The 17390-nt window shown below is 31.5% G+C and overlaps 2 protein-coding genes across 3 annotated transcripts in view; both read left to right on the top strand.

Moving 5' to 3' along the window:
- LOC120769351 (laminin subunit alpha-1) overlaps positions 1-500 on the top strand; it is a 153985-nt gene extending 153485 nt beyond the window's left edge. Inside the window, exon 19 of the mRNA XM_040096314.1 lies at positions 11-500. Coding sequence (XP_039952248.1) covers positions 11-165 — 155 coding nt within the window. The 3' untranslated portion in view covers positions 166-500. The remainder of the gene's footprint in view (positions 1-10) is intronic.
- Positions 501-5361: 4861 nt separating this feature from the next.
- Positions 5362-17390, top strand: part of LOC120767798 (non-lysosomal glucosylceramidase) — a 39297-nt gene continuing 27268 nt past the window's right edge. For both annotated transcript variants that reach the window (XM_040094064.1, XM_040094063.1), the window contains exon 1: positions 5362-6067. In XM_040094064.1, the coding sequence (XP_039949998.1) occupies positions 5901-6067 (167 nt within the window). In that variant the 5' untranslated portion in view covers positions 5362-5900. The remainder of the gene's footprint in view (positions 6068-17390) is intronic.

The following is a 17390-nucleotide window of genomic DNA, read 5'->3' as shown; positions in this document are numbered from 1 at the left end:
TCTCGTACAGAAGTCGCTCCCAGCGGCACGCTGCTCGCCCGCGAAAACTTCAAAGGCTGCATACGCAATGTGTCCATACGTCAGGAGCGACGCGATTGGATCGACATGGACGAGCTGCATAATGTTTTGTTAAGCGAATGTCTGGTCACAGGCGTGGACAACTGATTGTGATTGTGTGTGCGAATATGTGTGATTGCAATGTATTTGCGTAGAAGTTTAGGTGAGAGTGGTCACAGTGAAATGCTTTAGTATTTAGACAACGCTTGAAAATGTAGCTGCGATTTTCGTTTATGTTTAAGTAGACCGTCGATGCCTTTTGGTAGACCTGTAGCATACCGAAATAGACTAATTAAGGCATAAACATGAGTTTGTTGTCTCAACCGCCGGGTTTTTATTACATACATGCATATATGTGTGTATGAGTGTGAGCTGCAATGTATCATTGTGAAGAGCATCTAATTTGAAAGAAATATCGGTTGAGTAGTTCGACCGGAATCATGTCCGCCAATTTAAAAAAGTGTGTTTTGAGAGAAACGCGTTTAAAATTTGAGGTGTGCACCCCGAGCGCTCCGAACGCCGAGTGGTATTATTATTTTTGGGCCTTTTTCGAAACCTTCCAATGGTAAAGTGGGTTTCTACATTAATTCTAAGGATATAAGAAAATGCAAAAAATTTTTTTTTCTTAAAAGATTACCCTACTGACTCCTTAAATATTTTAAAAATTAAAAAAAAAAATTTCGAGGAAAAATTTAATTCTCAAACACAAAAAAATTAAGATGTCTCAAAAATATTTTTTTGAGAGAAAAGTTTTGAATTCTTTAAACAAAAATAAAAAAATTGTAAAAGAAAACTATCGAAAATATTTAGTTTCCCGAAAAAAAGTAATAATTAATTATGTCAAAAATTTTTTTTTTAGAAAAAAATTAAAATTTAGAAAACAATATTTTCTATACAACGTTTTATTTGTTTAAAAATATTATTTTTCGAGAAAAAAGAACAAGTTTTCTATAAAAAATTATCGAGCAAAAATTGAACTTTGCAAAAACTTATAAAATTATAAAACTTCTCAAAACAATATTTTCCAAAAAAACATATATTTTTTTAAAGCTTAAAGCTTTTTAAAAGATTTTTGATTCTTCTAAAAATCACAACAACATATATTAAAAATTTCAAGAAAACATTTATGTTTTCAAAAAAACAAAATAGAATAAAAAATGCTCAGAAATATTTTTTCTCAAACAACGCATAATTTTTTTATAAAACAATAAAAAAAACTCATAGAAGTAGACGCATACGTTTTTAAATTATTCAAATGATATGCTTTCTATTTTCGAAAAACCTCAAACACTTTCAACTTTTTATCTCTTATTAAATTGATAAGCTTTTGAGCTTTCATATTCGATTTCAAAACTTCAGAAGTCGTAACTGGTTCAAATCTTATAACATTCATGAAGTCAATAATTATCGCATTTTCATTTCACTAAAACTTGGTTAAGATCACCACTCCTCCACTTTTGAGCAATACTTTGTGTACTTTTTAGAGTCGATAAAAATACGAACGACACTGCCATAATGTATTTACGCTTACGAACACGCTATAGGAATTTGAAAATTAATGCAAATGTGTAATTAAAAATAGCAAACAAATAATTTATAACGAAATATGAAAGTGCAAATCACTTATGAAGAATTATATATACTTCAGTAGAGCTTTTATGCAAGTTATAAACAAATCTCTTGCTAAAAAGTGTGACAGCTTAAGCGGGGTTTTTAAAGCGTTTTTACAAGTGATAACTAAATCACTTGCGATGAAAAGTGAAAGCTTTATTAGAGCTTTTTTTAAGCTTTTCTATTAGATAAAGTGTAATTTTTTAAGCTTTTATACAAGTGATGTGTATATCACAAACAAAGAACTGTGAAAGCTGCGGTAGAGCTTTTTCTAAACAAATCTTTATACAAGTTATAAGCAAATCTCTTGCTAAGGAGTGTGAAAGCTTAAGTGGGGCTCTTAAAGCTTTTATAAAAGTGATAACTAAAACATTTGCGAAGAATTGTAAAAGCTTCAGTAGCGCTTTTTTGAAACTTTATACACACAAGTGATAACTGAATCAATTGCGAAGACGTGTGAAAGCTCCAGTGGAACTTCTGAAGTTTTTCTAAAAGCTAAAGTGGAATTTTTTAAGCTTTTATACAAATGGCGCACGTCACTTGCAACGAAGTGTAAAAGCTTTAGTAGAGCTTTTTTAAGCTTTTTTACACATTATAATAAAATCACTTGCGAACAAGTGAGAACGCTCCAGTAAAGCTGTTTAAGCTTTTATACAAATTAAAATTAAATCACTTGCGAAGAAGTGTGAAAGCCTCAGTGGAGCGTATAAGTTTAAGTGGAACTTTTTAAGCGTTTATACAAGTGGTGTGCACTTTACTTGTAAAGAAGGGTGAAAGCTTCGTTAGAGCTTTTTAAATCACTTTCACCTGCGAATAAGCGAGAAAGCCTCAATAAAGCTTTTGTAGAAGTGATCTGCAAATCACTTACAAATGAGCTTTAAAGTTCAGAAAGTTATGTTATACTTGTACATATATGTACATATATGTATAAGTGATTTGCGGCACAAAATATTTCAGCGATAACGACTTATATGTGACTATATATGAATTATAAATAAGTATGTCGAATTTATTATATATACAGGCGCTTAAATATATAAATTCGTGCATTTCTTCAAATTATCTATTCTACATTTAAATCATTGCCAATACTTAGAATTTCCACTGAAACAAACTACATACATGTATGTATGCCACTATTCAATGTATTAAATTAAGAAAAAATCACTTAAAACTTATAAATATATATACTATATACATATAAATGTATGTGCTATGTGCGTACGAACGAACCAGTGACTGCATTTTAAGAATGCAACTAGTTAAGTCGAGTAAAAAATTGTTAACCCTTAGCGCGAAGCATACTTTTAGGCTACCATATAGATTACTATAATATATAGTATGTGTAGGTAAATTGTTATAGTGGGTATATACATACGTATATATATAAACGATATTTTTTAATAATTTATGTTCATTCATTATTATATTCTTTTATTATTTATTATTCATTTATTTCGATTTTGTTTTTAATTTTCTTTTAATTCGTTGAAGAGGCTTTAGTTAATTTTTTATTTCATAATTATTTTCATTAATTCTAAGTATGTATGTTGCACTTGTGTTCGTTTATTTAAATTAATTATTTTATTTATTGATATATATTTAATATTTAAGCTCAAAAAATATTTTTGAAAAGCATTTGTCGCCAAAACCTATAAGAGTTAAGAACCGTTATGTTACGTACAAATTGTACTTATTTAAGCATGTACATATATACCTATACCTAACAAATACATACTTATATGTACCTATATATATAATATTTTCTGCTTCTTCGTTGCATATTGTATATAAGTAAACCATTGTAAATACAAATTAGTTAATTAATTAAAATTACTTTTATTAAATTTAAGTACCTATAATTAAAAATTAATTAATTTAATTAATTTTACATTAATTAGAATATAATTTCTAGCTATTAATTATATTTTAAATAGCTCGCTAAAATTATTTTTTAAATGTTAGCTAACCATAGTTGTTCATGTAATCACAGCCAATAGCAAAGTAAATAATTTTTTAAGTTAATTTTTACATACATATCTATGGATAGTATTTATAATTATTTGTATATGCATAAAGCTTTTGGTTTTATTAAAAAAAATATTTAAAATAAGCCTAGCATTTAATTTGAACAATGTATGCATGTCATAAAATCGAACAAATAAAAAATATTTATTTAAAAAAACAAACAGTTTTTGAAAAAATAAGGTCAAGGTAAGTACAATTTTTATAATAAAAATATTATATGTATTCGCCTTTTCTTCCTTTCTTAATGTCGTTTATTTATTTATTTGATTTTATAAATTTATTTGCATTGTTTTCCTTTCCCATATAATTAATTATTCTTTTATTAAAAACAAATTGTATATATTGTCATTTATAAATTAATTTTTTTAAACTAATTAATTAATTATTATCGATTATTTTACGTAACTAATTGTACTTTTATTCAGAATAAGAACTATAAATAAACAAAAATAATTTCGTCTATCTGTTTAGTTATTCATTCATAATTTTATTTTTTTTTTCTTAAATAATTAATTTTTCTTTTAATATTTTTTTTGCTTATTTGTTATTATTTTTTTCACATAATTAATTATTATTTAATACAAAATAAAACTATTCACTTTTCCTTTTACTAATTTTGTAATTTAATTATTTTCCTTTCCTTATAATTAATTATTTTTTTTTTTTTAAGTTATATCTCTTCATTTATTTATTTATAAGTTCATTCGTTTATTTTTTCAAATAATTAGTTTTCTTTTTATTTATTTTTTAAACTAATTATTTAATTATTATTTTTTATTAATTTAAATAAAATAACTTGTTATATCTACTCAGTTATTAATTTATATTTTTATTATTTTTCACAGAACTAATTTTCATTCAAATTTTTTATTTATTTATTATATAATTAATAATAAAAAATATTTATATTTTTTTCCTTTTTTAATTTATTAATAATATATATATAATATAATAAATATCATTATTTTTTTATCTTCATGTAGTTAAAAGCAATAAATAAATATGTAAATTTCATTTTATTTCATTTTGAAATATTTTATTTTATTTATATATTATTATTATTTTGATTTCATATTATTATTTGTTTTTCTTTTTATTAATATTTTTTTATTTCAAAAAATATATTTAATTTTATTTATTTATTATTATTTTTACTTCACATAACTATACTATGCTTTTATTTATTTTTATTTAATTTTTTATTTTTTTGGAATAATTTATTTTTAATTTTTTTCACTAAATGTTATTTTATTCAAAATATTTAATTTTTTCTCATTTAATAATATGGTATATTTTTAATTTATTTATTATTATTATTTTTTTTTTGTTTTGTTTGATTTCAGATAATTATCTTTCCTTTTATTAAATTTTTATATGTAATGTTTAGAGTTGTTATATTATATTAAATTTACTTTTTTTTTATTATTTTTAAATAACATCTTCCTTTCACATCGTATCAGAAATCTCCAAGTTTATATATCAACAAATACGCTAAAAAGGCAGTTGGCAACTCGGCAACTCTACAAACAGCTGTTCGCCACATAAACTGCGCCACACACACGCACTCACCTCTGCTTTCTAAATTTGACACTGTGCTCTCCCCAACTGTGCTCCACGTCAATTCAAAACAAAACAAACCATTTGATTTTGTTGTTGTTTGACGCTCGCTCACGCAACGCAATCTGCAAAAGCAACGGAATTTCAAGCCAATTTAGTTCTTTCGTGGAATTAAGCGAATGCGGTTGATTATAGTAAAGTGAAGAAAACGCGTTCATTTTCCCATCAAATAAAATTTTGGTCACAAAAGTGAAGCAACAATTAGTGGGGCAGAATTGTGCACAAATTCAAGCCGCATAATCATAATTAAGTGTTTCATATTCGTAGTGAAGTGCGTGTTTTTCATGTGCATAAGTTTATTAACTGTAAATGAAAAGCAAAGTTGTTTAAGTGAAAGGGGAACTGTATAAATTGATTTTTGCTTTTCCCCACCAGTCTTTGATCGTGTGAAAAAGTGTAGTGTATCAGTGTGTGTGTTTGTGTGGTTTGCGCGAGAATTTCTTTGCACGACAATTAATATAATTATTTGTATCTCAATTGGTGCTTATTCCATTTACTAAATCGGCTAAATTGAGTTTGATTACGATTTAGTAACTCTTCCCACGTCATTTTGCTTATCTTCACCGTTGGCCAGTCAACAGTCAAATATGGATTCTGTAAGTGCAAACCTCGAGGAGTTGCAGCAAAACGAAATCACCGCTATTCCACAGTATGGGCTCAAGTTGAAGTTTGATCATGTTTGGCCGGAGAAACGCAATCAAAATTTACGACCGTCGATAAGGCAAACGCTGCCACTGGTGCCGCTTGTATACAGGTAATTACAACAATTATACATACATATGTATGTATGTACATGCACGCTTACGTTGTATGTATGTATGTACTTATGTACATATGTATGATTCTTAATGGTAATTAGATGTAAATGCATTCAATGAAAATATTATTAGTTTTCATTGAAGTTGCAGGTAAAGGTACAGTTATTTGTTGAATGAGCAGAGAAACAGTCCAAGCGTTACGGTAGTGAATTTATTAGTTTGCATTTAGTTAAAATTTTTAAGGGAAGCAATTATTAAATAAATTAAAGCTGAAAAGTTGTGAATGCTTTTAGCATTTTTATTTTATATTTTTGATTTAAGATGAAGAAAAACTTCAAAAAAAGTTTAAAAAAATGTACTTTAGAACTACAAAAATTAATTAAAAAATAATTTAATTAAATTTTAAGTTCGCTAGAAAATTAATATTCATTAATTTTTATATTTCACTTTTATTTTTAACATTTTAAATATTTTAATTTTTAGTATCGGAAAAGGCAGTGACCGAAATAATATTTTTTTTATACCCTGAACATGGTACCTACATACATACATACATATGTACACACATATGTATATTAAGTTTGTAATACGCAGAAGGTAAAGTCGGAGACCCTATCTACTAAATGTATAAATGTTTAGCTTGACAATCTGAGTCGGTTTAGGCATGTCCGCCTGTTCTTCTCTCTACACGTACTAGTCCCGTCAGAATTTGAGATATCATTCTAAAAATTTGCACACGTTCTTTTCTCCTCAAGAAGCTACTCATTTGTCCGAAACGCCGTTATTGGACCAATATAGCATTTAGCTGCCGTGTAAACTTATCGAGCAACGTGATTAGAAAGAACTAGCAAAACGGTTTCCGTTTGATGGAAACAGTTGTTGTTGTAGTGACAGAAAAATTCCTGAAGTAATTTTGAGTCATGGTGCCTGGTTGACAATCCTTGGGTGGATAAAAATCCGTGTCCGTTTCGGTTACTTAGACCCGACCCCGAAAAACTTTTCGTCGGTTACGGTTCTAAATTTAGCTATACATTAAATTATTAAAAGATATAACCATATGAAGGGTTTTATTAAGTTTTAATGAATGTTTAAGACATTGTTTGTTGAACCTTTGGTAACAAAACGATAATTTTAAATGCTATTTAAGACCCTCAAAGGCTGCAAATATTATCATACCACATATGTACATACATATGTATGGACATTTCGATACTTTTCAATGTCAAACAAATTTTCATCAGAAAAGCTTTTTTGGTGAAAAAGAATATTCCAAAAACTTTGTTTTCAAACCTTAATTAAATTATTCATTGTGTTGCCTCAAAGCCATTTTACTCTGTGTTCTACTATCATAAACTTTGTATTTGTACACAAAAGTTGCGTGTGGCATAACCAAAATTGTTTACCAAACTCATTCGCGCAGTTTTAGTTTACACTTTTTATTGATAAAACACAGGTGTGGATGCAACAAAGTTGAAAAAAGTGTTTCGGAGAAACATACATATATACATACATACGTCTGTTTGTTCATGTATATACAATATGTTTATCGATGTAATTGTACACATGCCTTTGTATATATGTATGTGCATCTGTGTCCTATTTTATTGCTTCACACACCTGCTTCGTCGAGTATATTTTGATTGTATACAAAAAACACAAAATTTCGAAGCATAGATTCGGGCGTATACGCCAGCCCAGTCAAACACAACTTTATCAATACAAAAACGGTTACTGTACATACTGTAAACACATAAATATTTATAAAATACTGCTTAAAATCCAAAAATAACGACGCATACTCACCAAAGCATAATTGAACGAAATAATCAAATTAGGCGCCTCACATTAGCTAGAGTCCTGTTTACATTAATCGTTCGTGTATGAAATAATATGAGCCAAAAGCTTGGGAGTGTATTTGCGCGCCAGAACTTCGGCACCAGGCGGCCCACAACGACGCCAGTCTATAGGCGCATATGTCGTTGTATGAGTGTGTATGAGTATATAAACCTTCCACTGGTATTTAGGCCAAACGTGACGCCTGGTCGACAGGATGTCGATGAAAACTTCATTTGCCATATAAAAATATATGTACTCATTCACGTTTCGTGCCTTCAACTAGTGTACGTGTGACTACATGTTAGATCTTGCTTTACTATTCAAATTGGCAACAACAAATACGGTATATATAGCTCTATAAATTCGTAACAAACTAAAATGAAGGGTTGGTCCTTAAAAATGTCAAAAATGTCAAAAATTAGTATGTTCCGAAATACATACATATGTATGTATATAGGTATGTACATATGTTGATATCTTAATCTATGTATATCGTCACCTAAAATGAATCCCTGTCAGATATAATAACCATTTTATGACCAAAACTCAAATTTTGTTTCAATATGAGTGGTTCCTGTTAAATCGTTTTCCTTCGCCTGTAATCTTATGAAAAGTGATGTTAAGTTATTTTCCATTTTAGGTTGTATAACACTGTTTCTGAGTCAGTGAAAATTTTTTTTCTGAAAATCCTTAGACATATTTGTCAAATATAAAATTTTTTGAAATAATTTCGATTTTTAAGCCATTCTGAAGTGTAAATTTTTTAATAAAAAAAAACATTTTCTTGTGACGCCGAATTTTATAGTTGCTGAACTCAGTTTGGGCTGTGTGTGTTTTATCCTTTAACATCATGAAGAAAACACCACAAAAATTGTGCATTTGATATGTTTTCTGACCACCCTAATGTGACAACATACACATTTCTTTCTGAGTTAGAAGCAAACATGGCGTGCCTGCCTCATTTTATTAGCATTCGTGTTTTATTTATAAGGGAAGTCGAAGCTTTCACTATCGGAGTCGGAGTTTTTATTACGGTTTTTATACATATGTGTATATTTCTGTATACATAAGCCCCAAAATAACTCGGTTCCTTTAAGTAGAAGTAAAATTTTTACTTCATACTCAAGGCTTCCTAATTACTCCATTAAGGAGCTTGATTTAATGTGCTAAAATGTTTTCCAATGTAGAGTTCTCAATTCAGTTATTGAAAAATTCCAGAAAAAATGCCAAGCTACAATATGTTTCCTTAAATCATATAATTTTACATTTTTATTAGGCTCATTTTTGATCTTATACAGAAATCTGCTTTTGATAAAAGATTAGAACTAATGGCTTCTTCGGGCGCAAATATCAGCTACTATGTCATTCCATACTGGCCGAAGTTAGAATATTCCTATTACTTACAAATAATGTGTAGTTATTCAAATCCAGTACGGAAAAATATTAGAATACATACATATATCCTCTAATTAACTCTGCACGTAGAATTGACTTAAAGGCTTAGATATGTTTCGTACGATTTTTGTGAAGTTTTAATGGAGACTTGATATCTAATTCTGATAGTTTTCTTCTCCAAAAACAGCTATCAGAATTTCGGAGATGCCTTCAAACTCGAATAATAGCCCCTGTTCGGATGCGAGCCTAGCAGTGGTTTAATACACAATTATTTGAGCTCCTAACGATACGGTATACTTTAGCGAGTGGTGAATCTAATAAACAACTCGTATAAATTCAATAGAATAGAGTGGTATAATCGAATATTTATAGAAAGCAACTGATTTTGATACTTTAACGGGAACTAAATTCTGCTGAATAACTTAATTATTGCTTACACATGTACATTATTTCGTAGCTAAGCGGAGACGGCTATTTTATGTATATAGTAAAAGACTCAAAGTATTTCATAACCTATGTATGTATTTTTAAAAATTTTATGATTTTGCATTTGCAACATTTTTCGATGGTGTAAATTAATTCAACTTTCTACGAGTAATTATAAATCCATTAAAATGTCATTTACATCATCAAACCCTTACATTTCACTTTACGTAGAGGATATTATAAGCGGCTCCGGGCAACAATGAAGGAAACAAACATACCACAAAATTTTTCACATTCTATATAAATGTGTACATAGTTTGTTTATTTATATGTGTCAATAGTAATGTCAACAATTTTGCTTTTGATTTCAACCGACTTCTTCTTCAGCTCACTCTCCTTCCAGTACAATAGTTTTCAACAGTAATCCACATAATTCTTACATAATCACACATACATACATACACAACGAAATTTGAACAATGTGAAGCAACCGAATTTAGGCCAGTCAGTCAGTCAGTGAAGCAAATACGAATGTGTTAGTTATGTCAGCCAAGTTACTATGCTCATTTGTCAATACACATATTGGCTTTGATATCCGGCGCACAGAAAAGTAAATAGTAAACAAATGAAATTTTTATTTGCTCGTCGTAGTGAAGCATGCAATTTCGCAAAATGTACGGTGACCGAATTGAGATTTCGCCGGCAATCAGCCGAGTATAACATTAGTGTAATAACTACATATACAAACACACATAGCTATACATACAAAAGTAGTAATATACTTGAATCATAGAATTTGGAATGAATTGCAGAAATTTTGTTTGAAAGAACTTTCATTAAAGTATTTGAAGTTTTGCGCCTAAGATGAGTGGAGTTAGCGAGCCTTATTGAGTATTAAAGGTTAATGCAACTAAATTTAATTCAATATTTATACTCAGAAAAGAATATATAAAGTTTTCCACGAAGTTTATATACCCCAGACGGAAACGTCAGACAGAAGTTTATATAAATGATCAACGAGACGAGCTTAGTCAATTTCGTTATGTCCGTTGTCTGTATATACACGACCATAGTCAACCAACTAAAGCACAAATGGTGTGCAATCGATTAGCTGATGAATCCTGGGGCTTCAAGCCAAGGATTGTAATCACGTATCGGGGGTGGCTTGGCTCAAAAGCAGCACAGACTTCGGTAGGGCTCCAACTATCGAAGCTGCATCGACTTGCATGCATCTGCATGCCACGTGCCATGCGCACATACCCGACGGCAATACTTAAAGGCATGCTTGAGCTCACACCACTTCACCAGTAATCGGTCATGTAGCCAAACACATAATGGTCTAGATGATAGCAGAACGGTGTGGCAGAGGTAAGGTAAACACATCCCAGCGGATGAAGGAATTAAGTGGTGTAATACACTTCTCCCAAGTGTCAGTATTACCAAGAAGGTAAACTTCACCAAGAAATTCAAGGTTACTCTTAGCAGTAAGACTGAATGGAATGATTCCACTCTCGAGCTACTGCTTAGGGATAGTGCAATCAAGTGGTAGCGGCTCGAAAACGCCGAGGGGAATTGGTGCAGGAGCCATAGTACCACGCACCAAACTCTTTATAATTATGGGAAGTTTACCGAGTATTTTTCAAGCAGAAGTCTTTACGATAAGTCGGTGCGTAGAGATAAACTTCCAACTTAACTATCGCAACAAATATATAACCGTACTTAGCGACTGATAAGCGGCGCTTAAAGCAACCTCTGCATATGAGATCAAATCGCTACTGGAGCAGGAGTATAGAGAACGGCTGAATAATGACGCCTCATCTGGGTGCCCGGTCACAAACGTATGACCGGGAATTAGCTGGCTGATAAGCTCGTCTGACTTGCAGTTAATTTTATTGTTGTTTGATAATTTTCGGTAATTTTTTTTTTGAAATCCAATTTCCTCTTAATAAATACTATTTCTAGAAATTGATTATCTACTAATATTACAGTTTTAACTAGACATACTATATATACATATGTATATATGTAAGAATCATAAATTTACCCGACTTTTAAGAGGAAATATAGAAATAAATGCTTTTTTAACTTAAAAGATTTCGATTAAGAAATCAATTCCGCCAAGCAGCAATTATAAGAAGATTAGTAGATATCGCTGAATAAGTGACTGTGATTTGGTGGATCGAAAGAATCTCACTGTAACCTATCTGAATTTATAAAAAAACTTACTATTCACATCACTGGCCCTTCTTCCAAGAGACGCCGTTACGAAGAGGATAAACTTCACAAAGAAGGATAAAGTTCCTCTTGGCTATAAGGCATGCTGCGCACGGAGAAGAAAGTGAGGAGATAACAGCACGCGCAACAGACAACAGGAATGTGCCACGCCAACCTGCTGTTGGGAGGTTACAACCTAGCAAGGTTTGGAGATGTGATCCACCTCCTCCGAGACAAATTCCGTCTCCTTGTCGCTCCCTATACTGGGCACTGTCCAATATGGGCATAGCCTTTTGTGTAAAATCCAAGTTTTGCGACATGGAACCGAAAACTCCAGAACACCTGATTTTCATAGCAATTTGTAGAAGCCTGCTCAAGGCCCTTGATTCCATATACGTGGACAGAGATCACAGAGATCGTATCACCTCTCTCTTCATTTGGTTAGGTTAGCTTACACTGACTGGGTTTCACGCCACACTGATTTCATTTACAACCATTTCTCTTATATATATTCGTTAAAGACATCGTCAATAATATTCAGTTTGAATATCTGCTCTGTCCGATGATCTGTAGGTTTTCTGAACTAGCTCGAAATCCAACTTTCCATCCTCTTGAAGCTCAATCTCAATGCCAAAAAATGTACTGTGGTCTCCTATCCTCGCTTTCAGACTAATAACGGGTCTATTGAAAGGTCCCCGACTTACCATTGTAATGTGATGTGCACGTTCAGTTGATATGTTTACACTGCCTGCTATCTCGAACAACTTCACTTTACGTTCATCCAAAATTAGTTTATGGACTTTTTTGATGTTTTCGTTGGTAACAACCTCTTTTGGTCGTCCACTGCGTTGACCGTCTTCGGTGCAAAATGCAATATTTTATCAACATGTGATGGGGGGGAAGAGTCCGAGGGTATTTTTGTTGACCATGTTATCATAGCAAGAATTTTCTAGAAATTGCGTATATCATCGATCTATGGATTTTAATTAACGCCAACTCTCTTTTGTGAGGCACCTGGACAGAATAACCTTGCAGGCCTACAAAGTTTTGGGACTCATTGCATGAGCTGAGGGACCACCTCAATATATACCCCTTGATTAGCCCGTATTGTGCTCTAGTTCTACCAATACTCGAGTACAGTACTGATATCTGGTCACCATACAGTGATACTCTCATCAACACAACTGAAAGGATTCCAAACAAATTCAGTACCTACTTATCTTACCAACTATATTAGTATTAATGGTTGAGATCTTGTGAAAGGTCAAGAGCATTTTAAAAGCATACCTCACTACTTTGCAGAACGTTGTTTGAACGTTACTTCTAAGCCGTTTTTAATTAGACCATTGATATTTGAGTAAAAGAATCAAGATACAAACATTTTTAGAGATCAGAAGATATATTCAAAAAGATCCATGAACTTAACCAAAAAAAAGTATTTTTTCAACACCTGTAAATCGAAATGTCTGAACTTATGTGGTTTTAGTATTGCAGTTGAATCATATTAAGGTCATATATATTATCATAGAGCTGTAGAATGTGCCCTCCATTGGAAACACTGTGGTATTGTCATACTGGCATAACTATTTTCTCCAATAAGTGAACCTTCCCGACTATAAAGTTGCGTTGAGACGAATTTGAAAACATAAAACACCGATTGCCATCTTTAATAGATTTTCGTATGAAAAAGAGCGCTAAAGTAATGAATAATTTTTGAGTACAAGTGACAAACAGCTAAACAGCAGACTCAAGTACATTGCAAGTGTCTTATCTTATGTACATACACATATCAATTATACCCAAAAACACACCTTATATTTCTTGAAGTGATAAACTATCAGCCTAACTGCTTATCGGCAACTGGTAGCGTGTCACGTGTCAAAGAATGCTTCTGGTTTAAGATGAAACAGCTGGTTTATATTAAACTTATCGATCGATAATTTATTTTATGCTTTTATGGCGTTAAACCATCAGCTGAAATCGAATAATTATACTTAATTTTAGTTCGTTTACAAAAATATGCGAAGCCACAATCTCCAATTTCAATATTTTCGAGTGCATAGCACTGAAACAGCTGTGTCTCATATTTATTTATTGCATTGTTTTATGTGCCGTTGTTTGGCCATAAAACTTGGAAACATATAAACTGCACATAGGTAAGTTTGTATGTACTCGCATCTACTTCATGTTTCATTGGCGTAGTCAGCAAAGTGTTAGGCGCACTCGTTGAAAAAATGGAGCGAAGGCCTGATAAAGCCGCCTGAAACCTTATCACTAAATGCCATTTGACTATATTTTACATAAAAAATTAATGAACTGACGCTTTGTGAGTGCATACATAACTACATATGTACACTGAGAAATACAAAGCCTTAGGTTGGTGTCAGAGTGGAAGCGATACGAAAACTGAAGCGATAGCTTTTCAAGCGAAGACCGATGTTATGGGATGTCAGAGTGAATAGAAGTAGTTAGTGCCATCGTATAGCATCTCTTCTCGCTTCCACTCTGACATTAGCCTTAGACATTTTGAAAATTTTGATAACACGTGTTGGTTAACTTTTTCTTTCTTTTATGCTATTTACCATTTCTTGTGTTTCCGAACAAAAATTAAAAGTATGTTCGAAAAAGCTCCATTGAACGTAACTGAATGTAAATATTGACTTTTTTGATCTTAACCTAACTAAACAAAGTGACCTCTTCAACGCACTGATTAAATTCTGTCACCTTTTATCTGAGCGAGTGTTATCGTTTTGCAAAAAAAACTCAATATTTTTATTCTGTCAGTGATTTTATCTCGTGCCGAACACTTTTATCTTGAAAACTTCAGAAAGTTCGAAGCGATCATGCACATACATTTGTGTTCAAAATGTATACTTTATTACGCTATCATTTTCTATGACATTGATAATATTAAACTTTTTAACTTGTCATCGTGAGGTTTTCAAATTCTTTCAAAAATAACCAGTTATATGAATGGTCTAAAATGAAGTTAATATCCATTGATAATTTTAATCAAGAGCTCAGTACTAAACGTTTCAACTAGTCATCGTGAGATTTTTAAATTCTGTCTGGCAACCGTGTTATAATTATGGTGAATAACAATATAACTAAAAAATATTTCTCCGGTTCTGGGAGTTTGAGTCTATAATGTTTCAATCAATCATCATCACTAATCATTATACATACATATGTAGTATATGGGAGTTGGGTGTAGTATCGACACGACTTTATCTATTTTTGTCAATAGAACATACTAATAAAATGTTCTCTGAGATTCATTAAAGTATGTACATATCATAACCAATCATATGGAGTAAAGTCACACGGTTGTAATATGTTTGTTATATGGGGGCAAGCACAAGTTTTCGCCCAATTTTAACCATTTTAGGCACAGAGACTTACTGTTATCAGTAAAACACTCTCTCTCATTTTCATAGAGATAACTCACTTGCTGGCCGATATATGTGGCATATAGTCACCTTGAAGTTCGAAAATCGTTGTGTTACGTATATGGAAACTAAGAGAAGTATTGACACGATTGAATCCATTTTTGGCACACCGACATACAATTGTCAGGAAAAATATATTCCTGAATTTCAATTATATATCTCACACATTGACCGATATTTGCCAAATATTTGTTATCTAGAGGCTTCAACAGTGCCTTTTTTTGGATTTGAACACTTTTATCTCATAAGGTGGAATACTCTCAAGGGATAATTTGAGCAAATTTTTATTCCGTTATATTAATTTCTTCTTGATTTGTAAACCGGGAAGTGAAAGAACCAAATGGAATTTAAAATTGCGTTCTATGGGAAGTAGGCGTGGTTGCAGTCCTATTTAGTTCGTTTTCGCCCTGTGAAATAAAAATATTGGAAGAATGTTATGTACTGAATTTGGTTGAAATCGGTCAAGCAAGTCCTGAGATATGTGATTTTACCTAAAAGTGGTCAATGCCACATCCATTGTCCAATTTTTACACCGGCTTCTTTAAAGCACTCTCTTATACCATTTCGGGGATAAAATTTAATGTCTCTGTCGTATTTAGGGTCCTCGCCAATTTTTTCAAAATTTTCAGCCAGAGCCCAGATTACGAATTTATTCATGAAGATATTGAATGTGCTCTTGTTTTTTCTGTTCATTGCGTATCTTATATTTTGATCAATTATCGGCTTATTAATAATACAATTTATTTTTCCGATCATGATTAGAGTTTGGCATGCCCTTTTCGCGTATACAAACATCATGTGATCGCCATTATCAGGCTCTTTACCGAAAATTTGGGAAAATATACGAGAAATGCGAAGGTTTTCAAGGTCTGGTTATGGCTATTCATGAAAGATACATATTTAATCAAAGTTATGACTGTTCTGAAATGTCAAGCTGGAAAAGGTTAAGTGTTGACCGTCGAAAATATCTAAGGTAATCATAAATTACAAAATTATGAAGAAATTGTATTAAATACACTAACAGATTTTAGACTCTAGGAGCAAAAATAAGAATCAGGAAGAATCAGGTGTCTCTGGAAACACATGAAAAGATTTTCAGATAATTCAATACATTAAAGTGAGGAACAGGGAGAGTGGTACCGCTAAGATCTAAGATTGATGTAAGAAAGGTATCAAGGTTGATAGGATCGTTACATGAAGGTAAATTATTTCTGGTCCTTAAAAAAGACTCAACTGAAAAACTATAAACGAAAACCACTATAGACTAGTACAAAAGTTTTATTGATCTAATTGCATCAGAATTCGAATGTTTTTAATATCAACTTATTAATATTTAACACTTCATTCTTTCTTTCTAGGGACAACACCTTTAAACATAACTCAATTTTACTTTATGGTTTAACCTCTATTGCTGCAAATTATTACTATATGTAAACTTCACTAAGGAAATCACTTTAAGTCACTTTCAAAAGTCTTACTAATTTGTTATTGAAATATTCACTTAATTTCCATGTTTGGCGCCAATGGTACTGTCGACTTGGCCCCGCACATCCATTGCAAAAGTATTTCGCCTCAGTGACTGCATTAACATAAAATTATATAACCTATCGCTCTCTTCTGCTCACGCTCACGTCGTGCTCATGCATATAGCTATTTGTATGTGCCTTCATAGTAATTTTTATTGCTCTCATATTTCTTTTATCGAAGTTCCCGTGAATTAATAAAAGTAAACAATGTAGAAGTCATAAACTGAGTATCGAGCTGGGCAATCGCTGCCAGACATTGACAATCACGCCAGGCTGTCGTAGCAGCAGCAGTGGCACAAACTCGTGAGGCATAAAATATATATTTATATAGTTATCTGATGCTTAGCAAACATAAGCTTAAAAAACTTTTAGCATTTCGTTTTGCTTTAAGGCGAAATTGTGTAGATATGTATTTCTTTATGTGAGTTTGTAAGTGGTAAGCAAATATTTTATTTGTTTTATGTTTATTGCTA

Source organism: Bactrocera tryoni, chromosome 2, assembly GCF_016617805.1.
Source record: "Bactrocera tryoni isolate S06 chromosome 2, CSIRO_BtryS06_freeze2, whole genome shotgun sequence".
Classification (NCBI taxonomy): Eukaryota; Metazoa; Arthropoda; class Insecta; order Diptera; family Tephritidae; genus Bactrocera; species Bactrocera tryoni.
The sequence above is the reverse complement of the archived record's forward strand: the minus strand, read 5'-3'. Positions and strand labels throughout refer to the sequence as shown.